Consider the following 26226-nt stretch of genomic DNA (forward strand, 5'->3'; position numbering starts at 1 on the left):
TAAGAATTACCTGCATGACTGCATAAGACCAGCCAGACTCTGAAAGAATCCCACATCTTTCTTGTCTTTCAGATAATCCAACATTTTCTGTCAAAGATGCAGAGAAAGACCACAGACCAGAGAACAGTGACTTGATTATATTTTACCGTCAGTTCTGATTTTAAAAAATTGTAGAGAGGGGGACATAAGAAAAAAAATGATTGAAATATAACTGGCCATAATCCAACAGAGTTAGTGGTGCACTACCTGCTGCACAGTAGAGTTTCCTCCATTGAGAATTGCTATGCCAAGCTTCAGAGTAGATGCCACCATGGGACCCATCTCACCTAGCGGAGATCACCACACACACAGAAAGCATCAAAGAACAGGAACGATCCCAGTCCTCATGATCTTTTTATAATTAGTCAGTCAACTAATATAATATTACACAATTATAAACACCATGTGACCATGAAGCCATCATGCCACTGAGTAAAGAGACATGCTCTGTCTCCTAGAGGTGAACAAACTTTGGCATAAAGCATCATCAGTAGACAAAAGACAAGTGACTTTGCCACACTGAAAGAAACAGGTTACACAAATGTCTATGTCTAAAGCAAATACCTGTATTGACATAATCTCAAAAGTAACCTCAGCAAGGAAGAAGCCACAACTCCAGAAAAAGCCAGACTTAAATTTGCAGTAGCACACTGTGAAAAAGATCTTACTTTATGAAGAATTGTCCCTTGGTCTAATGAAACAGAATTGTATCTATATCGCCATAAAGGCCATGGTCATGTCTAAAAGAAAAAGGGGGCGGCTTGCAAGCCAAAGTAAAGCATGGGGGTATGGGGTGCTTTGCTGCAAGACGGACTGGTGTGCTTCAGAAAACAGAAGACATCCTGAGGAAGAAATATTAAGGGTATGAACCGAAACAACATCTAAAGTAAATCTAAAGCCAGTAAAACTTGTTGCAATAGCTCTTCTTATTCAAGAATAATCCCAGGCACATGTCCACAGTTGTGGCAAAATGGCTTAAGAACAAGAGTTGAGGTACCTGACCTGACCTGACCTGACCTCAATCTAATAGAATATTTGGAGGCAGAAAAAAAAAGGCATGAACAAGCAAAGTGGCCTATTAGTTCTATTACACCGGGAGGAATGGACTAGCCTTTCAGGAACCTGTGGGAGGTTACTCAAAAGGTCTGACCCAAGTAAAACAATTTAAATGCTACATGAAGTAAGTAAGCAGAAATAAAAGCTTATTTTTCTCTCATCAGTTATTCTGACATTTTGCATTCTTAAATGTATTTGGCTAAGGTGTATATACACTTCTGACTTTAGCTGCACATACAGTACTGTACATAGCATTGTTATAGCTAAATGTGGAATGCAGGATTTATTTTAAAGTGACTTACCTTTGCTAGCACTGATGGTTTGAAGCACCATCTCAGCAGCTCCACGGTCATGGAGCCTAGCCTGCTGATATAGTAACTTCTGCTTCTCCATCTCCTTCTCCTATTTATTTGAAACAACACACATGTCCGACAGGCAGCATTATAAAGCAAATATCACCATGAAGGTCGACAGACACAAAGAGTGACTAATGACCTACTTCAAAACTCTTCACTACTCCGTCTTCATCCTCTTCATCATGGCAGCTCTGAGGAAAGGAAAAGTGATGAAAACTAATATACTGCATGTACAACATGGCACATGATGTGTTGCCAAGCAGTGATGAGACAATTATTCAGTAACTGATACCTTAGCCATGATGTCTGCATAGGCCATGTAAAGATTGTCCTCATCCAGTTTACTGCAACAGGAAATACATGCACACACATTAGCATATTTTTCAACTTTACCAACCACATTTGTGACTAAACAAGTTTTATTATTTTAGCTGTCTGAAGGAACATGTTTCATTGTAGCATTGTCTCTGCTCCCTGTAGTTACATATTTGTAATCTTACATTTGAAACAACACTTCTTGTTGGTATTTTTTTGCTGCACACACGGACACTTTTTGCATAGTTTCCTTTGTATGTTTAATCTTAAATGCATATAAATTTCAACATTGGAGTACTTGCATTCATCATGCTGCTATTTGTGTGCAGTTTTGTTCTCAAACAGCCAGCATTTGAGACACCTTGTACAAACAGCTGCTGTCTCATAGCAATTGCTTGTCACAGTGACATGAAAGGAAATGTGGTACATACATCACAAGAGCTGTAAAGTCACTTTCACTCACTAAAAGCACACATATAAGGTCATTATTTATTGAGGGAATTTATGTACCATGATGTTTGTTATTTCCTGCACAAAACTCAAACTTATCTCTGTTCTCTCTCACTTTCACACAGTTGCTGCTGTTTGAAGTTGCCAAATTGAAAAATTTCAGGGAACACATTTGGAAATAAGTATGGAAAAATGTTTCAATTATCAATTTATATTTTTACGAGGGAATTACAGATACATTATCAATAATTTCATTGGCAGAGTTGTGCCTCCTTCTTTCAGATAAAATACACAGCCACTAATGGGCCCATGGATGGCAGAGAGAAAAGACAAAAGTGTTGTCTATTCATTACTGTGCAGAACCTTTTTAGTGTTATCCTTGTGGTTGTTAACTAACTAAACTAATAAATAAATTTAAACAATGAACAATTTTTAGCCTATGATTATTACCCCTTTTCCATCATAAAATACAAACTGTAGGCTATTGGCTATGTAATCATGTTGCTGCAAAGTAGCCAAGAGGGTAAATTCAACATTACTGGAACAAACAAGCCCTCCAACTTATACGACCACACCACATGGGTCGTTTGTATATGCTCTCGAATACGACCCGTGGGAGCATTTCTTGCAATAGCGCTCCTTCCGGTAACAGGAGAGTATTGCGGATTGCGGGGATTAATCCACGACATCGGTATGTCATAATTGGACGAATTAAGGTAAGTACAGCAAATGTGTTTAATTAACATTTGAGAACAATATAACATGTTGTCGTTTTAATGTTGTTTCGCCGTCTAGTATACTATCTAGAATTGCTACGGGGGATAAAATTAACGTTATAAGAGCTAGCGTTACATTAAAACATTCATTCATTCATTCATCTTCTATACCCGTTTAGTCCTGTTAAGGGTCACGGGGGTCTGCTGGAGCCTATCCCAGCTGTCATCGGGCGAGAGGCAGGGGTACACCCTGGACAGGTCGCCAGTTACATAATGCACTTTTTTATCTAACTTGGCTACACTAATTTATCGCGTCATCTTCAAATATAGGCTGTTGCATACATATACAGAATGTGGATCATTTTACCAGGTATTCTGATTACAAAATGCCTGCATAACTGAGGAATCAATGTGTCATTGGAAATTGTACATTTTCCAATAATTTTCAAACAATTTAACAGTAATGCTTAATGCTGTCTATCTGTCTGTCTTGCAGTGGGACAAAGTGGAAAAACTCCTGGGAGCCAAAAGGCAACATTCAAAGCTAACATCCTGAAATAGCCAACAAATTGTTTGCAACTTTTACTGTGTCATATTGATTTTATTATTGTTGCTGTGTTGCATTGTTTGTTATTGTTGCTGTGTTGTATGACAGTTATGGAGACTGACAGTTATTATATATTATTTGATATAACTGCTTTATGATCTGTTTTGCTTGATCTTTGAGGAGGCAGGCTACATGAATGATAAATGTTAATGTCTGGTAATGTTTTGAAATAAAATACCTGCCACCTGTCTCTGTCTGTGTTCATTTCCATTCAGTTCAGTTTCATGATTGTTTACAGTTTATAAATTAGCAGCCTGAATAGGTTTGTTTCCACTAAAAAAGGGTGAGGGGTTAACAGACAACTTCATCCAATCACACCCATTACAGTAGCTTAGCCAGCATAAAAGACAAGCCCATGTCATGGAGAAGTACATTCTTACCCATCAGCTGAATTTTTGTGCTTATATTGCTTGTTAATCACTTGATTTAGTTTCGATTAACATTTATTGTTAAAGTCATAAGCCGTGTAGTTACACTATAGGTGAGGATAGAAGTCACAATATTTTGAAATCAAGGAATGCCCCCTGTCGCATATCCGCATTAGTGTTTTGTTGAGATGCTGTTTTTTCATTGAAACACACAGATGTCAGAAATTACCTCTTGGACATCATAACAACGGTATGTGTGACTGATTTACTCAAAGTCCCTTGACAAATAGCTGTTGTGATGTTAGTTTTCACACTGGCGCAAGATGTCTGGTGGAATTAATTAATTAGCAAAAACAAATGAGCAGATACAATATAAATTACTAATTCAGTTGTAAATCTGTCAGATATGATTACCTTACATTATTTTTCTCATTGTTATTTAAAAAAAAAAAAAATCCTTATTTCATGGGCTGAGTCCACAAAAGGCTCTCTGAATCTAAGCCTGGGCACAGCTGTGTTCATGAAATGTGAAAATCCATACTTTGTTGTAGGACTATAATTAAGATATCGTTGGAAAGGTCTCAACCTGGGGAATAGCATATCAGTTTGGGGATTGTAAATGGTTCCTTCTTTGAACTATTGACCTTTGAACCCTGACTTCTGAGAATTTTTGAAGGGCTGTAATTCTGCATCAAAAGGGGCTATAGATATAGGACAAAGTGTTCTGGAAAGCTTATGAACTCAGCTGTCCAAAATGGTAAACATATCTTTTCACCCACTTGACAATTATATACTTAAATTCTGGTCACTGAAATGTGTTTCCCACACCCTTAAACCCGCGGCTATGTATTCATTTTATTATGTATAACCTCCTATTCAAGGAAATCACTAATCGTTGTAGAAACTACAAATCCCTTGAGCTGCGACATGCAGCTTGACACAAAGTCACGTGATATTTGTAGTTTTTCGGTTTTCAAACGAATATGTTAAAATAGGGTTGTAAAAAGATATACTGATTACATTGAATATCTAGTATTGCCGAACTAGCGATGACATTGCTTTAAGTTGATACATGTTAAGAAAAAGTAAAGATAGTTTATTTAAGATGTGTTTAGAACCGCCCAATATAGATTTACGCCAAAGAGCAATGCAGTTTGGTTCTCCCGCTTTATAGAACAGTAAAAAATATTAAAACTTAAGTGACGTATTAACAACTCTAGAGCGATGCCGCTAGAGGTCACTAGCTTGGCTAGTCACCCTCAAACGTAACACTGAGTCGTAATTTGGGTGCATGCAAAACGACAACTGTGACAATATTTACTCGACCGCTAGAGGTCGCTTAACTTTGAAACGTAACATAAGGTCGTAATACGCCGCTTGTAAAAACGACCTATGTGGTCATTTTTTCGAGGAGGACAGTCTCATTGGAAGATATGACACATTTCTCAATTCATCAAGATGCCTACTCTACGTATGTATGTATGTAAAAATTGTGTAATTCATCATGACACAAAACAAGTTTTCATTGAAATGTTTGGTAAATTTGGACACAATTTTGTTAGTGTTCAATTGTATTAACAAAGTACAAATATGATTTAAACTAATTTATTTTGTTTTCTAACTACATATAGTATGTCTGAGATTACCTGATATTGTGTATTAGTCTATTACGATGTGTCACGAAAAGCTCAGTGGATAATAACATCTGCAGTCAGTTTCTCCTGTTTCTTACTACTATCCTTTGCAGTTTTCCCCTAGATCTGGTTCAATGTATCCTAGGTGTCATTCTGCAACAGGCCTTAAATGTATCATAAATGCTCCTGCACTCATTAAAAGTTGTAAAACTTGTCAAGGTCAAAGTACAATGATTTCCATATGCTGTTTCAATTAACTTGAATTCACCCTATTTCCTCAATATCTTGATTTATCATTATTTCCAGAGATTTTTCTGTCACTATTGTAAACAGGGCCACAGTGATACTTACGCAGTATGAATGCCTCCAGGTTTCAAGTCAGTAATCTTGAATCTCTGTTCAAATCTCTAAAATAACTAATGTCAGAAGTGAAGATAAATATAAAAGCTCAATAACGTGTGTGTTTCTGAGAGACTAGAGAGAGGCAAACTATCCTTGCATTGCTCAATGAAAAAATCTCCCCCACATCCCGCTGGCACTGTTTTTTGTAATCCCTGTGGCCTCATGGGTAAAGCTGTATTTCATATGCATAATGTGTCTTTTGCTTTATATGGGGGAAACATGATTTCACAACTCAGTCAACAAGTTCTTTATTTTTACACATGCTTTTATCTTAGGCCACATTTGATTTTTATTTTTTATTTTTTTCACATACAAAATTAAGACAGATTTATATCCCCATGGGGAAGGGTCCTTTGGGGTGGTGGCCTTGTGTGTAATGAGTAAATTATTTAGACTTGTGAGGTTGCGTTCAATTTAGTTTTATTTATATAGTGTCAATAACAATTCAAATCGTCTTAAGATGCTTCACAGAACCTGAGCCTCAACCCCAAGAGCAAGCACTAAGGTGACAGTTGCAAGAAAAAATGTTTAACTTTGTTATGTGATACAGCTACACATGCACATGCTTATTCCTCAGTGAAGGTAACAACCACACCAAGGTAAGGTCATGGCAAAGACCACAGGAAGGAGTCAATAAAGAACACAGGTGAACTGACAACATTGCGAACAGAAACACAAAATCATACCACACAGTGAAGTGAGAAAACATTTATGGGTTATGAAAACTTACTATTTCTCTGTGAGAGCTGTTCTACTGAAGAGCTGAATGAGCTGATGCAGTGGATCGATGTGTTTCACCCCCTCCTCTTCCTCAAACAACTCCTTTTCACCTGGCTTCTGAAATACACACATTCATAGGCTCAGGAAACATTGAAAAATGCCCCCATATTCATTGTAAAAAACAAAGTACAAATTCTGCAAGGGGTTAATATAATTCCATTTGTCTAACTTTCATACCAAAATAAACTTACAGCAAGGTCCTCTATGAGTTTATCTTCAAAATAGTGTTCCTCTGCTTCAATCCAGGACTTCTCATACCCCTGCAGGAACAAGTTCACAGCCCGGTGCCTAGTTTGAAGGAGACACAGATATGAATAAAAACTGAACAAGAAATTTTTAGATGATTTTCCAAGCTATAGCACATGAACAGTGAACAGTGGGGACCAAAGTTTTTTTTGGGGTCCTTATCATTGGTAAGCAATGAAATGTGAGGCACACATATAGTCTGAACAGGTGAACAATGTCTGCAAGGTGATTAACTTGACCAGTCCTATGATGAATAGATCAATTCCACCCAAGTGTCATCTGAACAATGCCACACACATTTCCCTCAAATTATTTGTTTAACCCTCGTGCTACCCTTGTGTATAATCGCTTCATAAATTGCCACCCGGCAGCACATATAGGCCAAGGACAGAGATCAGGTGGAGCGTTGAGAATAACACTGGCGTCCCTTTTCATTTTTCCATAGAGTTTTGTATCGTTTCGGACACTCTCTATGGCGCGTGTCCACCGGTGGGCGCTGTGTTGTGTGTCCCAGTGTCCCAGTGTTGTGAGTGTCTGTGGGGGGTGGGGGCTTCTCTCTCTCTCTCTCTCTCTCTCTCTCGCTCTCTCTCGCTCTCTCTCGCTCTCTCTCTTTATGACACGTGTTCGAGGGGGCGGGGCGGGGTCAGAGAAACCCCTGTGGTCCACGGATGTTTCCGGGTAGCCCCCCTGGGGGGTCCGGGAGACCCTGTCTTCCTCACAATCTCTCTCTCTCTCTCTCTCTCTCTCTCTCTCGCTCGCTCGCTCGCTCGGGGTCCCCGAGGCCCCAGAGGCTATGGGGAGTGGTGTCCGCGGTGGGGTCAGAGAGACCCCCTAAGGCTCTGGGGTGGGGGGTGGGGGGGTCTCATGGGGTCTGAGAGACCCCAAGGGCCACCGTCGGGGTCATGGAGACCCCCCCCCCCCCCCCCCGAGGCTCTGGTGAGGGTTGTCCGCTCGCTGCTCAGGGTCACGGAGACCCCAGAGGCTAGGGGGAGTGGTGTCTACAGTGGGGTCAGAGAGACCCCTAAGGCTCTGGGGTGTGGGGCAGTCTCATGGGGTTCGATGTAAATTGATCACGAAGCAAGCGTGAGGGTTAAAGGAATACTCCGGAATTTTGGACATAGGGCCTCATTTACAACTGAGCCGGTGTGATATAGGTCGGTGGAGACCGTTTTCAGCACATTTGATCCATTCCTTATATTTGCACAAATCACAGTTTCTCGTTTTGACGCACTACTACTAACACGCAAAGTAAAATTCCGCTGCTGCTGAGAAGCTAGTCCCTCAAAATGTTTTATCATTGAAAATGCAAGGTTGGTTTAATTTCTAAAATGATTCTACCAACACTGACATGTACATCGATAGTCCAACGTTATAATACATTTGTCTCGGGTGTTCTGCGGAGCAGTTATAGCTGTTTTTGGTGACAGGCTGGATGTTACCGTTGACGCACGCTAGCTCAACACCAGTTTAGCAACACTGATTTGTGCAAATATAAGGAATGGATCAAATGTGCTGAAAACGGTCTCCACCGACCTATATCACACCGGCTCAGTTGTAAATGAGGCCCTATGTCCAAAATTCCGGAGTATTCCTTTAACTATGTGTCAGAACTTCCACAAACCTTCTGACAATTTGGGTACAGCAGAAAAAAAAATATGACTGATCTTTCAATCCACTGCAGTGTATGTACTTATACTGTATGTGTGTATGTGTTTCCAGAAACTACCTGGGCAGGTTATAGAGTGGTGCCATCCTGAAGCATGCGACCACAGCTCTCTTCCTCTGTTTCGACAGCAGTTTATGCCACACAGCCTTTTTACTGCGCTGAGGATGCTCCACCTAAAGATACAAACTGAAACACTCAAACAAAAGCTGAAGTCGCTGAGTGTCTCATTTCGACACCTCGAGTGCAACTGAGTTTGGGCAGCTATGGTAAAGTAATAGGCTCTTTTGAGAGGACAGCGAAGGCAATCTTGGCTTCAGAAAACTGTATATATATATAAAATGGACATGTACAGCACAATAGATCAATTCTACATCATTACACAGACCTGGTCCAGGTAGAAGAGGACATGGGCAATGTCCAGTACTCTTGCTACAGTCTTCTCTGGGTCAGAGGTATCCTCATGATGGCTTGGGAATTCTCTGTACAGAGCCATCTGCCAACGAATAGCTGGGTCCTCCACCTGCACAAGACACATACGTACAGTCAGTATCACACAGCGGTATGTGGACTTTAAGCAAACTGTGAACCTTCAATTCACTATATATAGTGCCAATATCAAAATTGTCTCAAGATGCTTTACATAACGCACAGGCTAAAACCCCTTGAGCAAGCAGTAAGGCGACAGAGGCAATAAAAAGGAGGACTTTGTACATAAGGAGAGATGCTACAAATGAAGAAATATGATCTCTACTCACAGTCAGTCATCCTGCTAATTCGTACTGGATCAGTTTGAGAGTTTTCTAGACAGTTATTTGGACATAGTAATGATAGATAATTGCTGTAGCCCAGGCGGAAAGTAACAAATGCATGAACTAGTTTTCAGCATTACTTAGAAAATAATGCACAGACCTAAAGATTTTTCATTATTATTTTTTGCTAGCATTTGATAGTCAGGAGACACCATGAGGTAAGAGGAAAGGATGACGTGCAACAAAGGGTGTGGACTAAATTCAAACCAGTGCCACTGTGGTTTATGGTGAGCCTGCTCACAGAGAGAGACTTGTTTCACGTCAGAATTACAGGATATATCCTGGCCAAACTGGAGGTAGATACTGCCATCCAGAGCAACAGATGATTTGTGCTTTTGGGTTGTTTAGGTCCACATACAGTAGCTTTAGTAAGTTTAGAAGTAGTAAGTTTAGTAAAGTTAAGTAAAGTTTAGGAACCTGCCCACCTTTGTATTGCCACATGCTATTGAGATAATAATGGAATCACCTCCTTAAAAAAAATCCAAGTTATGCCACTATCATACATTAAAACATTTTTGACAGATAGACAGACAAAAACAGATTTTGAGGAAATACTATAAATATTCTGTTTCTATTCCATATGTCAGAACAACAAAATAGGCCTTGATGCTTCAATGCACATTTCTTTCAACATGCACATTATTGTATTTGACCATCAGCCCAATCTGTCAGTTGGGAAATGAGAAAGCGATGCACCACTAAAGTTATATATCGTTAGCCTCATAGCATAATTGCCTAAGTCATTTTTTGGCCACTGTTAGAATATCAATAAAAAAACATACCAATGTGCTTGCAAAAAAATTTGTTTTTTCTTGTTTTCCAAAAATGCTAAAATATGACTTAGGCAATTATGCCATGAGACTATTGATATGTCGACAAACCTCCCTAAGCAGAAATTGATGATGAAAAGAGTCTGCTCAGCTTCATATCCCTGTCAGGTGGTTGGCATGGTTGAATGGTTGGCAATGCAGATGCAGCCTACATTTTCAGCATTCAGCAATACCTTTGAAGCTATTCTGGAGAATATTTTGGACAGTAGTTGTCATTGTTTTGGATTGTTGTAATAATAATAATGTATAATTGCATAAAGCAAGCATATTTGTCCACTCCCTTGTTGACAAGAGTATTAAAAACTTGAAAATTAGATAGATAGATAGATAGATAGATAGATAGATAGATGTCATAATTACACATGTTATAATCAAAAGCTCAAATTATTCTCACCTTCCCTTGTAAATGCAGATTGTTCCTGATGATCTCTCTTACTTCTTCCTCTGTATCTTTCTATGGATAGAGTAATTGCCCGTCTATTAAATAACAGGTCCTTAATGACATTTACAATACTACCAATGCCATCAAAAATATTTATGCAGTAGTTTGGCTTTAATGATTAAACTGTACATGTTTAACTATGATTTACCAAAGTTAGAACAAATGTATTATTGTTGATATTTAAGTACCAAAACTTTTATTGCCACAGTGGCAATAATTGTTAGCACAAATTTGTTCATACACCACTGTTGCTTTGTTACCTGAATGAAGCGGTTCTTAGCCAGTGCTATGAGCTCCTGCTCCCCTGGAGCACACATGTTGAGTCCTACAGGCAACAGACGCTTCAGAGTGGCAACAATCAGACTTGTCTGCATGGAGTATCGATCTCCTTTCCTCTTCATCTTCTTCCTTTCCTGGTCTGAAACTATTCCCTGAGGCAATGTTGAAAAGAGAATTGCACATCATATATTAAAGTTGACAGTAGGATAATAGCCTTTTCACTTAAATTCTATTTATTTATATAGCTTCAGTAACAATCCAAATTGAAGATTCTCAGTCAGCCAGGTCCAAAAAAGAAAGGCTAAAACAAAGGCAACTTGATGTTTCGTTTTCATGAAGCCTTTCCCCACGAATCCAACTGTTTTTTTCAGTTCTAAATAACTGGTGGAGAGATTAGGTTTTTAAATGGAACATCTGTGGGTGGGCCACACTTGAAACTTACATAGCTAGTGTGTTTACAACCAGATATTTTCCATTTCTCCAACTGCAGATGAGCATCTTTGTTAACAGTATCAAGGTGGCCAAAGCAAGGAAAAATATAGGAGGAGTGGAGAGACCGAAAGAAAGAGAGAGGCGGGACAGAAGAGAAGGAAGGAGCAGCAGACATGAGCAGATGAATTCAGGGGAGATAAAGAGAGAGAGACCCAGAGGACATGCTATATACTACTGGCACGTTAATGAAAAGATTGTGAGAGAGAAAAGTAGAAAATAGGTGATCAATGCATCATTGAAAGTCTTAGACCTATAGCAGCGTAACTAATGGTTCAGGGTCACCTCATTAGGCAGCCTTATAATTAGGACTGCCTAATTTTATCACAAATGCGTATAAACATTTTTGTTTTAACACATGTCTTGTCTTATCTTATTCTATATTTTGATTATTTTTTTATTGTAGACTCCCTCATACGATCTACTAATAAATTACACACCTAAATAAACTAAAATTCACCAAAACATCAATTTGCCGCATTGGGGCCAGTGCTAGACTCAGATGTCTAATGAACTGTGTGTATAACCCTAAAGCAAAATGCTTAAGCAAAATTAGTATAGACCAAATTCTGTGAAAGGAAAATGGCTGGCTGCCTGGCTTAGTTAGACAAAAAATATTTTATTATTATGTGCACTGAAGTTAAGATTTTGTCTGTATAGGAATTTCTAAAAAAGTCATAAAAAAATATGTCATATTTGTGTGTCCTTCTTTCTCTTCAAACCTGACTATGCATGAGTCAATACCTTTGACATCTTACACTTGGTGTCAGTGATAAGGAAGGACATGTTGTTGATTTCATTCTGGACCACAAAGTTCTGCTCTTCTCTCTTGAAGTTCTGTAGGAAGGATGACAACATGACTTTTGGAAAAGGAAAACAATCAAATATGTTAAAAATATCAATATGTATATTTGTTGGTAATAATTCCCAAATAAAAATGGAAAAGAATGCATCAAGAAATGTGCGCATGTGTAATTTCACTGTGTGCTATTTCACGTTGACCAAATACAGACCAACCAACTTCCAAAATATTACATAACATGTCATTAGCTGCTGTGAAACTTTATTAAACTGATTTTTTAATGCTGAGTGTTTTATATGTATTGCCTTGTCCTTCTGCCTGGATATTTTTGAAAATGTACAGTATGTTGCCAGTATGTTAATAAATCAACAATGACATGATGAATCATGCACCAGCCACTCTTATACTTAATGCTGTCTGTTGTTGTGTTGTTTTACATGAGTCAGCAATTTTTTTTACATGAGACTTGGCCCAGAAGATGAAAACTTCTGCCACCATTCGGAACAGTTCCTCTGCCTCTGGACTGGACTCTTTCAGCCAGCTGGCCCTGTGAATACATCATAATTCGTGACACGCTCCAGTTATCCCTTCTCCAGCTGCTTCAGTATTAGCAACTGTACTTGATTACAGATTAGAATATTATAAATTATCTGAGTTTTTTTTACAATGCATACATTTTAATTATAAGCAGGGGAGGATCTGAACCGTCCAGTGAGCGTAGGATGTACCTGTTATAGTCGACAAATCGTATGAGGATAGGGTAGAAGGCATATAGGTCTCTGACCAGTACGGTGAACTGGTCCATGATGAGAAGCTCTGTCTCTGACATCTCTCCCCTGCCCTCCACCTTGCTGTTTTCTTCATCCATCAGCACAACTGCTGCTTTCTACACAACACAGTGATAGATTGTTCTGTCTCATGCAGCCTCACATGTGTTTATTCTTAGTAGTAGTAGTAGTGATATCCTTCTTTTGTGTGTCACAACCTGTAGGTATAGTACATTGTATTCCATTCTGAAAGTTTACAAGATGTTAGAATGTGAAGAGTTTACAGAACATATCAAAAAATGTTAAATTGTTATGTATTGTTATTTGTTGACTTTTGTCCTATATAGCAGTTTACAAAACAAAAAATTCTTACTGTCAAAACATCATGTGCAAGCCACTTGGGTGGACTATCTTCTGTGTGTTCCAACCAAAATCATCAGTACACAGGAAAAAAAGAAAGAACTCACCTTTTTGAGTTTCTCCATCAGAGGCAGGAAGTGCGTCTTTAAAAGCTGGGCTTTGGCTTTTCCGATAATTGGCTGAGAGAAGACTTAAGAGGGAGAGATGGCATTACATTAAAGGGATTGTTTAGTTTTTTTTGAAATCATCATCAGCATTAATATGTTGTGCTGCTGATGATACCTATGCTATCAACAATCTATGATTTTTGAACAGCTTCAGTTCCTCATGTGAAAAGCTAGATTGTTTTGGGGGGGGGGGCATCTTGTTTAAAGCAGCTAAAATATGTTTTCCTGCAGCCCTCATCCACAGCAATAAATTGCTGATAATTGATAATTATCTGTGAGTGTTGTTGGCTACCTCGTGTTAGTACCAAGTTTCTGAGTGAGAATGTACACTAAATTTGAACAGACAATTAATGGACATTTTATACTGTAGAAAATATTTATTATTGTTAGTGAATGTTCAATTGGTATGCTTCCAATGCTGCTTCACACACCCTGCTGCAGACTTGCTGCTGCTATGGGAATCTACCTGATGCTTATGCACATGGACAAGACATGTTTTTCATGGAGGGTTGTCAAACTACAGCTAACAGCATTCTGTATGCCAGAAACTGTATGCCAACAATTTGGTACCATACACTGGTTAACTGAGAGTCCCGAGCATTCCAAAAAATATATATATTTTTTCCTTTGTTATTGAATTCAAAGGTGGGGACATTCTAGTTACTAACAGATGGTATATATGTTGCTATATGCTACATTTTGTTACAAGGTAGGTTACCTACCATTTTTAAGTTTTTTAAGAACAGAATGCTGGGCTACATGGGGATTTGCACATGGTGCAGCGGCATTAAATTCATTAACACAGGATTGGTCAGATCATAAATAATGGTCTGTGTTCTTCTACACGTCTTACAGCTCAGCTGTTACGGCAAGATTCCAGATTCAAAAGGAGCAAATTTCTTTTTTTATTATTACATTCTTTTACGGACACTTTTAAGTAAACAATGTGAACACATTTTCGACCACTGAAGGACATTCTCCTAAAAACCATTGTAAGTATTAAAACTGCATGTAAAACTGCATGAATAGTGCTTCTTAATATTAGTAATATGACATTTTTTAAATTGACTTGTTCTATGACTTATTAATTTATATTATTCATTTGATAATTTGTGGTCATTGAATACTAAAATAGATCAGACTGCCAAGGAATAAAGTGCTGAGGCACACTGTAACTTGATAAAAACTGTGTGGAAGCAATAACCTTGGTGGAGTCTGATCCCAAACCCCTGCTGTACACCAGCTTAATTGTAAAAGCTGCAGCATATTTCAGCAATCACACCTGAATTTCCATAGAAGCTGTTCATTTTAGATGACTACAATAGTGGATTTGTCTTTAATTAAACTCAAAAAGAATAGTAATACAACTACAGTGAAGTGTTGACCAAGACCTGAAAGAGAGAGCACACTACATGACCATGCTTAACCATGTTTACCTGCCAGTCTCTTCATCCAGGCTCCCTCATCTATTCCAAGGTTGTTGTAGATGATCTTAAGTATATTTCCCAGCAGGCTGTTCATGTGTTCTGAGGTCACAGATGTGCTGCAGCTGTCAGCTATTTCCGGGTTGCTTTCTGGTCCATGTTCCCACCAGTGAGACATGTAGTTGCACAACATTGGCAACACAACCTACAGAAAAAGAAAGAAAACAAACATGAAGCTTACATTACACATTCAATCCAAACAGAAAAAAACATTATCTCAGCATTTGAAATTATGTGTATACATTTTTTGCTGATGGGTTTGTTAGTCAGTTACCTCCATGACATGTGGCATTTGAGTGTATCTTATGCCAGACTCTGCCAGCTCCATAATATCCTCCAGAGACCTCTCTAAGCTTGGGATCATTGGACAAACCTCTCCAACCAGCCCTGGAAGTCCTAGAGTTGAGAGTGGGACAGAGAGATATACATTTACATTTACATTTTTACATTTTGCTTGTACGCAGTGTACGAAGGCTCAAAACTCACAGAAACGGATAGTTATTGAAGCCCTCAGAGGCAATGGAGAAAAAAAAACTGGTGAGCCAATTTGTAAATCTGATCTAAAGTTATATTTCTCCTGACTTGAAAACACATGAAAAATAGGTGTGGCCAGGGTATCTTCCTTACTTTTTCCACTCCAAAAAAGGTTTGCCAGATCGAAAAAGACTCAAATACACTACCAGTCAAAAGTTTGGACACACCCTCTCATTTAATGGTTTTTCTTTATTTTCATGATTATTTACATTGTAGATTCTCACTGAAGGCATCAAAACTATGAACACATATCGAATTATGTAGTAACCAAAAAAAGTGTGAAATAACTCTAAATATGATTCATATTTTAGATTCTTCAAAATAGCCACCCTTTGCTTTGATTACTGCTTTGCACACTCTTGGCATTCTCTCGACGAGCTTCATGAGGTAGTCACCACAAATGGTTTTCCAACAGTCTTGAAGGAGTTCCCAGAGATGCTGAGCACTTGTTGGCCCTTTTGCCTTCACTCTGCGGTCTCATCCCAAACCATCTGGATTGGGTTTTGGTCAGGTGACTGTGGAGGCCAGGTCATCTGGCACAGCACTCCATCATTCTCCTTCTTGGTCAAATAGCCCTTACACAGCCTGGAGGTGTGTTTGGGGTCACTGTCCCGTTGAAAAATTAATGATGGTCCAACTAAACGCAAACCGGATGGGATAGCATATCGCTGCAGGATGCTGTGGTAGCCATGCTGTACCTTCAATTTTGAATAAATCCCCAACAGTGTCACCAGCAAAGCACCCCCACACCATGACACCAACTCCTCCATGCTTCATGGTTGGAGCCATGCATGTAGAGACCATCCATTCATCTTTTCTGTGTCGCACAAAGACACAGCGGTTGGAACCAAAAAGATCTCAAATTTGTACTCAGACCAAAGCACAGATTTCCACTGGTCTAATGTCCATTCCTTGTGTTTCTTGGCCCAAACAAATCTCTTCTGCTTGTTGCTTTTCCTTAGTAGTGGTTTTCTAGCACATATAATCTGAGGTGCTGTTAACTTGCGATTTCTGAGGCTGGTGACTTGGATGAACTTATACTCAGCAGCAGAGGTGACTCTCGGTCTTCCTTTCCTGGGGCGGTCCATGTGAGCCAGTTTCGTCGTAGCGCTTGATGGTTTTTGCAACTGCACATTCAAAGTTTTTTTCAATTTTCAGGACTGACTGATCTTCAGTTCTCAAAGTAATGATGGACTGTCAATTCTTTTTACTTAGCTGATTGATTCTTGCCATAATATGAATTCTAACAGTTGTCAAATAGGGCTGTCAGCTGTACCAACCTGACTTCTGTACAACACAATAGAACAATTATTCAACCTGCATATGATTCCTCTTACATTTTCAAACTGTCATGTAACATCATCAATTTGTATCATAAGATTCCACATGTACACTTTAGTCAGATATGTGTATGTATGACAGATGTATGTTTATCTTGCTGTTCTCTTCTCTCTTTCTTCTGTCTGTACCCGGCTGGCCTTAGGCAGATGGGTCCCTCCATATATACCAGCTGGGTTCTGCTCAAGGTTTCTTCCTGTTAAAAGGGAGTTTTTCCTTGCCACCCTCGCCTTCAGGCTTGCTCTGGGGGTTTCAGGCTGGGTTTTGTAAAGCGTCTTGAGACGATTTGTATTGTTATTGAAGCTATATAAATAAAATTGAAATGAATTGAATTGAATTGAATTGAATTGAATGGTCCCAACCCTATTAAGAAGGCAAGGAATTCCACAAATGAACCTGACAAGGCACACCTGTGAAGTGAAAACCGTTTTTGAAGTTATTCCACACTTTTTTGTTTACTACATAATTCCATATGTGTTCATTCATAGTTTTGATGCCTTCAGTGAGAATCTACAATGCAAATAGTCATGAAAATAAAGAAAAACTATTAAATGAGAGGGTGTATTCAAACTTTTGGTACTGTATATATACTGATATACAGTTACAATCACAATTATTCAACCACCTGGACAGATGATGGTGAAATTTGATTGCATTTCCGTTAGAAATATGGCAAGGGAACTGTCCAAAAAGGTCAGAGGAGACCATTGACTTGCACAAACAAGGAAAAGGATACAAAAAAAGATAGCAAAGGCACTGAATGTTCCTAAAGATATAGTTGGAAGCATACTGTAGTTTGCAAGTTTAAAGTTAAAAGTTGCTACACTACATGGACGTGGTAGAAAAAGGAAGGTACCAGGGTCCTGAGAAGGTATGTGGTCAAAAACTTTCGAATGACTGCAAAAGACCTGCAACAAGACGCTGAGGTTTCAGTTTCCACAGTAAGGCGCACACTAAATGCTGAAGGGTTTCATGCCCAAACTCCAAGATATAGGCTACACCAGTACCGACCCAAAAGAACAAGAAAAGTTGTCGCCAATTTGTTCAAAACTATATAAATAAGCCAAAGAGGAACGATGAAACAAAACTGGAACTTTTTGGGCCTATGGATCGACAATATGTCTGGAGGAGGAAGAATGACTTCGCTGAAAACAACACCCTGCCTACGGTGAAGCAAGGCAGTGGCTCAGTGATGCTCTGGGGCCGCTTTGCTTCCTCTGGCACTGGAAACCTGCAGTGTGTGGAGGGCAAGATGGATATCAAATATCATGAAAACCCCTGAGAAAATGTCAAGCCGTCTGTCAGGAAGCTGAAGCTTGGACTTTCCACTGGACCTTCCAACAGGGCAATAATCCCAAGCATACCTCAAAGTCCACCAAGACTTGGTTTCAGAAGAAGCACTGGAAGATACAAGAGTGGGCATCACAGTTGCCTGACTTGAACCCCATTGAAAATCTCTGGTGGTATGTGAAAAAGGCTATTGCAGCATGCAAACCCAAGAATATTAGTGAACTGGAGGCCTTTTCCCATGAGGAATGGGCTAAGATTCCCAAGGAATGCTGCCAGAAGCTGGTGTCTGGCTATGCATCACGTGCAAAAGAGCGCTCTGCTAAGTGCTAAAGATGTCATGAAGGGTTTGAATAATGTTGCTGTTTAATTTGGAGAAACCACTTAATAATAAAGACATTCTATTCTATTCTATTGGTTGTGTTGAGCTATTTAAATTGTTCTTGTTTTATTTTGATTGGCCTTGCTTTTATATAGCGCTTTTCTACCTATTGGGAGTCAAAGCGCTTCACAGTCACAGACACATCTACCCATTCGCTCACACAAGCACACACACATTCACACACCAGTGCCACGCACTGGGAGCAACTGGGGGTTCAGTGTCTTGCTCAAGGACACTTCGCCATGTGGCACATTCCGGGGATCAAACTGCTAACCCACTGGTCAGGGACAACCCGCTCTACCTACTGAGCCACAGTTCGTGTGAAAGCAGATGCATTTTAGTAGGTACTAGTTTATTGTAGTAATATTTATTTCACAAAAAAGGCTTAGGTGCACCACTACCCCACCCTTAATAGGACTAGATGCATTCATGTTTTGCCCAGGTGACTTTCAATTTCTCCAGGCAAAAACACAAGGTATGTATATACCTCATGTTTTTAAAACATTGTTTTAAAAATGTGCTATACAAATAAAGTGGATTGGATTGGATTGGATTGGATGTTTCAGCAAGTTAAGAAACATTGCTGGCATGTGTTTCTTTTTTCTTTTGGCTAGAAATCACATTATAGATGGAAGAATCTTTGGCTCTTTGTTTACAAAGTACACATGCCCCAAGGTTTGTACTATATATTTCAGTGTAATTGCACCCCCTTGTATATGTAAATTGATTACCTGCTCTGTCTATACTTCCTTTGCTGTTGTAGATGGAAAAGTTGTTAAACTTGTTCATGTGAGGCTCAAGAAAGGCAACGGGAAAGGCCGCTGAGAAGGCAGCTAAACACTTTCCTATTCCTGGGCGATGTCTGGAGAGAAGATGAGAAGAGATAAGTCAATGGTCACAACAGACAGTTATTTTTCTTTTATTAAACCATTAATTCAGTCTAGTAGTTAGCAGCATTTCGTATTTGAACATTCTAAAGCAATATTATCATATAGGAATTCCTCTGTTATATATGTACTGTTTGTCACATTTATGTATTGTCATAGCAACTTAAGGCATGTAGCCCTGTTGTTTCTGCCCGCTACCCCAACACATGCTATATTGGCAACTAGACTTGCATTGCAAATGCACACACAATGGTCTTGGTTTCTGTGTATCTCCTTGGATTCAAACTTGTGTTACTGCCATAAATCTCCATCATGTATTTATCAGTGGATAGGACTTTATCCTCCAGTGTAATGTCAGCATGTATTGAACCAAGCATCCTGTTAACCTTGTTATCCCACTTGAGAAGTGGTGTATAAATGCTATTGTTCCTCTAAGACCACTGCTAGACAGCCTTCTTTGAGCAGTAATTCTTGGTTTGGAGTCTTGCGTCCTTTATTTATCACATTCAGAATTAAGTTGCCTTTGTATCTCTCAGTGAACAAAGTTTCTATTGATCCTTCATGAGGTACAACTGATCTAGTTTGCAGAAATAAAGTGCCAAGTACCACCCTCTAAGAAATGTTAAGGCTAGCTAAGATAAGGGGGAGCTGTGGAGTAGTGGTTAGAGGAGCAGCCTGGGCCCGAGTGGTCCCAGGTTCGCCTCCCGCCATGTCCATGGCTGAGGTGCCCCCGGGCCCCTTGGAGGCCGCAGCCCACCGCTCCAACTGTACACACTACTGTGTGAACAGTACACACTACTGGATGGGTCAAACAGCAGGAACTGAAATTTCCCCATTGCGGGACAATTAAGGGTTACAATTATTATTTTTATTTGATGCTTGAAGGCACTTCTTTGTTTAAGAATAACAATTCTACTTATTACACTTTCACTAAGTTTTGATACCTGTTTCCCACTATCACAATGCTACTGAGAATTTTGCTGACTTCAGGCACAGACAGGTTTATAAGCGATTAACAATGGCTTCAAGTTGAATAAGCACCTAATAAGTAGATCAAAGGCAACAGAGTGCCATCTGAGCAATTCAATGGACATACAATTCAAGGAAATCTGACCTCAACATAATAAATGATAATCTGCTTCAGTTTGACTTCTGACCTAGAATGAGTGCAGAAGAATATGAAAATATTTGTTTCAGATTCTGCACATTCAGTTATTCTTGATGTGGTCTGAGACTCTTAGTCATACTATTTGACTGACCAAAATGTGCCAACTGCAACCAGAAAGAAGATAATTGAAAGCTAGTAAAAAGGCATACAAACAAAGCTGGACTTAATGTTTTTAAATGGTTTTATGTAAAGCACATAGAATAAAAATCGGTAGAAAAGCACTGTACAAATACAAGACTATGACAAAAGAAATGCATTCATCATGTTTGTTGGAGCACAAGAATAAACACAATGGGTGAGTAACACTGAATGCAAACTCAATCAAATCTCCACAAAGTGTCTTTAAGGATGTATATTATGGGATATACTGTACCTCTCTACATAGATGCTTTTGTTGGTTCCCAGAAAGTAGAGGCTGTTGAGGATTCTGTAGCAGGATATCTGAACATCAGCCACTGCAGCAAGAGAGACAAACATTGAAACTGTGACATTATCTTTTTCATCACACATACACTATTAAATGAATTGCATTGTTAGTGCTCACATATGAGGTCTTCTCCAAACATGCTCTGTCCGATATGTTCAAACAGGGATGACAGGACAGGCAGCAGGGCAAATGTGGTGTAATTGATGATCTGAGTGACACCTCGTGGCTGCTCTCTGCTGTGAGTGAACTGACCAAGTTTCAGGTTCTCTTGAGTCTTCTCCAAATCTTCAGCAGCATTATCGAAGTATGACCGTAAAGCTGCCTTCACTGACTCCAGACCAGTCTTCATCACTGTCCTGAGAGAGTTAGGTTTTGTATTATTACCTTAATATAACAACTATGTTTAATTATACATTCTACATTAGTGTAGATTGGTGTATTAGTGTATCTGATGCCTATGACATTAATTCATTCATTCATTCATTCATCTTCTATAACCGCTTATTCCTGTTAAGGGTCGCGGGGTCTTCTGGAGCCCAGCTATCATCGGGCGAGAGGCGAGGTACACCCTGGACAGGTCATGACATTAATTATGTTAGTTTAACTCAATATACAACAAAGCTCCACCTCTGTACTATATCAGCAACATGAATACATTTGAATAACATAATTTGATTTTGTGTTGTTTAAATTGCCCTGAAAAACTCCCATTATATTTCCACATTCAGGACAACAATTCAAAGTCAATGTGGATTTGTCAGGTCCTTTGTCCCTCAGCAATATCAAAGCACACTGCCTGGCCAAAAAAAGCTAATACTAAACAAATATGTATTAGCCTCCCATTGGATAATTACTGCATGGGCGATTATCTTTCAGCTGGCAACAAGTTACTTAACCCCAACTGATGCAATGAGTAGCTTCTCATTTCTTAAACAACCATGTTGAAAGACACATCCTGTGGTCATGGAAAAGATGTTAGTCTGTTTGAGAAGGGTCAAATCATTGGCATGCATCAAGCAGAGAAAGCAGAATATTGCTGAAACTACTAAAATTGGGTTAAGAACTGTCCAACGCATTATTAAAAACTGGAAGGATAGTGGAGAACCATCGTCTTTAAGGAAGAAATGTGGAAAACAAATCCTGATTGATCGTGATTGGTGATCACTTAAACTTTTGGTGAAATCAAATCGAGGAAAAACAACAGCAGAACTCAGGGCTATGTTTAACAGTGAAAGTAAGAGCATTTCCACACGTACAATGCGAAGGGAACTCAAGGGATTGGGACTGAACAGTGTGTAGTCTTAAGAAAAAAACTAATCAGTGAGGCTAACTGGAAAAAAGACTTCAAATTTGCTAGGGATCATTAAGATTGGACTCTGGAGCAATGGAAGAAGGTCATGTGGTCTGATGAGTCCAGATTTACCCTGTTCCAGAGTGATGGGGGCATCAGGGTAAGAAGAGAGGCAGATGAAGTGATGCACCCAACATGCCTAGTGTCTACTGTACAAGCCTGTGCTATAATCTGAGGTTGCTGCAGTTGGTCAGGTCTAGGTTCAGCAACATCATGTGTCCAAAGAATGAGGTCAGCTGACTACCTGAATATACTGAATGACCAGGTTATTCCATCAATAGATTTTTTCTTCTCTGATGTCACAGGCATATTCCAAGATGACAATGCCAGGATCGGGCTTAAATTGTGAAAGAGTGGTTCAGGGAGCATGAGACACACATGGATTGGCCACCACAGAGTCCAGACCTTAACCCCACTGAGAATCTTTGGGATGTGCTGGAGAAGGCTTTGTGTAGTGGTCAGACTCTCCCATCATCAATACAAGATTTTGGTGAAAGATTAATGCAACACTGGATGGAAAACAATTCCACAGTGAATGTGTGCTGTAATCAAAGCTAAAGGCGGTCCAAGAAATATTAGAGTGTGTGACCTTATTTTTTATTTTTTTTTGGTGGGATTCTTTTTTTTGGCCAGGCAGTGTATAACCATAGTAGCATATATGTGCGTTGTCCACAGACTTCTGGTTTATCACTACAGTCATGTAGTGATAAGACATCCCATGCATTCGAAATGTTAACAATTCATACAGAATTGTAAACACACTTTTGGCTGCAACCCCCAGTATAAAAAGAAAAGATTCAAGTTTTACATAGAAAGTCACATCCACAATTAGTTTGCATATCAGAATAAATTAGCACTCTGCGGATTTCATCAGTGCAATAAATCAGGACAGATTAGTAAGCTACTTGCGCTTTTCTAGCACATTTCAAATAGATCCTGGTCTCATGTGGTGATTGACTGACTTGTCTCCATTTCTGTTCACTCTTGACACCTCAGATTTTCAGTATAACTGAACTGTACCATGTTTGATGACTCTGCCATTGGGGGATGGGGAAAAAGTCAGAGTGCAGAGAACTGCTGGATAAATCTGTGGAGTGGTAAAGCAGGAATCATCTGCCCTTAAATGTCATCAAGACCCAGGAGATGGTGGTCAGTTTTAGTAGGTCTAGAACTGTGCTCAAGCTCATAAACATAATTTGTAAGGAGGTTTGTATTGTCGAGCATTTTAACAGCCACTGGAAGATGGAGATGAGCTGACTACATTCATTCATTCATCTTCCAGCTGGAGCCTATACCAGCTGGAGCTGACTATATTTTGAGGAAATTCAGTTCTGTCAGTGTACACAACATGGTACTAGAGATCTACATGTCTGTGGGGGTGAATGCCTTCCCTGGTGATGTCGTCTGTGGTTAGTGCCAGAGATGCCGGAAGGACAAATATTCACAAGATCTCTACTATCATTGGCCAAAACTTGGGGACGTTTGAGTGAGCAAGGAGCATGAAATAACTGAATACAGTGTTCTCCATCTCAGACAAGCGATCCTCCGTGACACGAAATATTATGCTTTGGTATTTGTTCATTTGAGAAAATGAATCATTTACAGATATTTTTATTTATAGCAGGTGGCTAACCATTCTTTGGAAAAATGACTTGCGTGCTAAGTTTCTCTTCAGATTCAGCTCATGAACAGATGTCCTGACATTTTCTTTTACAAGTCTCTGGTATAATTTAGGGCTAGGAGGGATTTTCATCATTGGTCCATTGATGATGACAAAGCTCAGATGCAACAAAACAGTCCCAAACAAGGACATTACCACCCCCATGTTTTGCGGACGGGATGATGTTCTAATGCTGGAAAGCAGTGTTGTTTAGTCTCCAGACACGAGCCTATCATTTGAACTAAAAAATTCTACATTGGTCTCATCTTTCCACGGGCAGAAATGTTCTTTTTGGAGAGCAGTGACCTTGTCCTTACCACTCTGTCATGTACACCTGTCACAGCTCAGTCACCTCAGACTATTTTTGCATCTTCCTTTTGGAGTGATCTTTGTTGGTTGACCACTCCTCTGGAGGATAACGGTCTTAAATTACCTCCATTTGTCCACAGTCTGACCAAACTCTTTAGAGATGGTATTGTAGCCAGCCCGGTGATGACCAACAACTTTTTTCTGGAGGACATTAGAAAGCTCCTTTGTCTGTGCCATCATACACTTCCACAAACATGTGTTGTGAATGTCAGACTCTGACAAATCCCTGATTCTTTTAATAAATGAGGTACTGAACAACACCTGAGTCTCAGTAAATTGGATGAACATGCTTCTAAACCACCGTTGTAAAGACGTTTTAATTAGGGGTCCATGCAAACTATGTTGCAGGATCCCTATTGTTTTTCTTCCGATTCTTAGGGGTCCATGCGACGACGTTACAGGATCCCTATTGTTTTTCTTCAGATTTTTATTCTTATATTTTGCCTTAATTTTCTGTGTAGCTAAAAATGTCTGCCCACGACAAACTGCAAGGGCAAAAGACATCAAACCTGGTAACTTGGTAGAAGTCCTTCCATTCCACTTTGCCAAGGTGTCAATACACATGCCTACAGCTAGGTGGCGCTATAATAAGTCAATTTACTCCATTCTTCTAATGGACTAGGGGGACAAGCGGTTATGGAAAATGAATGAATGTTGTGAAGTAATTAACAAAAGACCTAGTGACCATAAATAGCCACACTTCACAAGCCACTTGATTGGACACCAGTTCTGCTATATGTCTTATGACGACCCAGAGCATATACTAACTAGCATGCTAGTGACTGTGAGAGGACCCAGGAACCAGGTTTAACACTGAACAACAGAGTCAGAACCAAGTTTACTCTAGAAGTCTTCTGGTAAAGGTAAAGGTAAAGTGCTTTATTTGTCATTATACAACGAAATTACATGGTCGGATGGAGGTTAATCCTGAGCCGCTGCGATCGCACGCACTGCCACTGTGGGCCAACCTGACCCGGCGCCTAGCACCTAGCATGTTTTGATGATGGGAAGAAACCGGCGTGCCCACGCAGACACCGGGAGAACATGCAAACTCCACACAGAAAGGCCCTGAGAATCCACCCCGGAGGACCTTCGTGCTGTGAGGCACCAGTGCTACCCACTGTGCAACCGTGCTGCCTTGAAATACACTACCAGTCAAAACTTTGGACACACCCTCTCATTTAATGGTTTTTCTTTATTTTCATGACTATTTACATTGTAGATTCTCATTGAAGACATCAAAACTATGAATGAACACATATGGAATTGTGTAGTAAACAAAAAAGTGTGAAATAACTCCAAATTTGATTCATATTTTAGATTAAAGTATCAAAGTAGCCACCCTTTGCTTTGTTGACAGTGCTGCAAACCCTTGGACTTCTCTCAATGAGTCCATCATTACTTGAAGAACAGAAGGTTAGTCAGTTCAGAAAATTGCAAAAACTTTGAATGTGTCACCAAGTGCAGTTGCAAAAACCATCAAGCATTACGACGAAACTGGCTCACATGAGGGCTGCCCCAGGAAAGGAAGACCAAGAGTCACCTCTGCTGCTGAGGATAAGTTCATCCGAGTCACCAGCCTCAGAAATTGCAAGTTAACATCACCTCAGATTAGAGCCCAGATCAATGCCACACAGAGTTCTAGTAGCAGACACATCTCTACATCAACTGTTTAGAGGAGACTGCGCTAATCAGGTCTTTATGGTCAAACAGCTGCTAGAAAACCACTACTAAGGAAAAGCAACAAATAGAAGAGATT

The 26226-nt window shown here is 39.6% G+C and overlaps 1 protein-coding gene across 1 annotated transcript in view; it reads right to left on the reverse strand.

The window, feature by feature from the left end:
* Positions 1 to 26226, reverse strand: part of ryr2a (ryanodine receptor 2a (cardiac)) — a gene marked incomplete at its 5' end in the record, with an annotated part of 253225 nt that overhangs the window by 52028 nt on the left and 174971 nt on the right. Inside the window, 21 exon segments of the mRNA XM_084568164.1 lie at positions 11 to 87; positions 247 to 326; positions 1398 to 1497; positions 1595 to 1642; positions 1744 to 1795; positions 6674 to 6780; positions 6915 to 7011; positions 8696 to 8808; positions 8986 to 9005; positions 9008 to 9155; positions 10669 to 10728; positions 10977 to 11147; positions 12229 to 12321; positions 12746 to 12833; positions 13015 to 13172; positions 13521 to 13603; positions 15017 to 15209; positions 15339 to 15460; positions 19337 to 19467; positions 21034 to 21115; positions 21205 to 21443. Of these exon segments, the coding sequence (XP_084424290.1) occupies positions 11 to 87; positions 247 to 326; positions 1398 to 1497; positions 1595 to 1642; positions 1744 to 1795; positions 6674 to 6780; positions 6915 to 7011; positions 8696 to 8808; positions 8986 to 9005; positions 9008 to 9155; positions 10669 to 10728; positions 10977 to 11147; positions 12229 to 12321; positions 12746 to 12833; positions 13015 to 13172; positions 13521 to 13603; positions 15017 to 15209; positions 15339 to 15460; positions 19337 to 19467; positions 21034 to 21115; positions 21205 to 21443 (2262 nt within the window).

Source organism: Chelon labrosus, assembly GCF_963514085.1.
Source record: "Chelon labrosus genome assembly, chromosome: 19".
Lineage (NCBI taxonomy): Eukaryota > Metazoa > Chordata > Actinopteri > Mugiliformes > Mugilidae > Chelon > Chelon labrosus.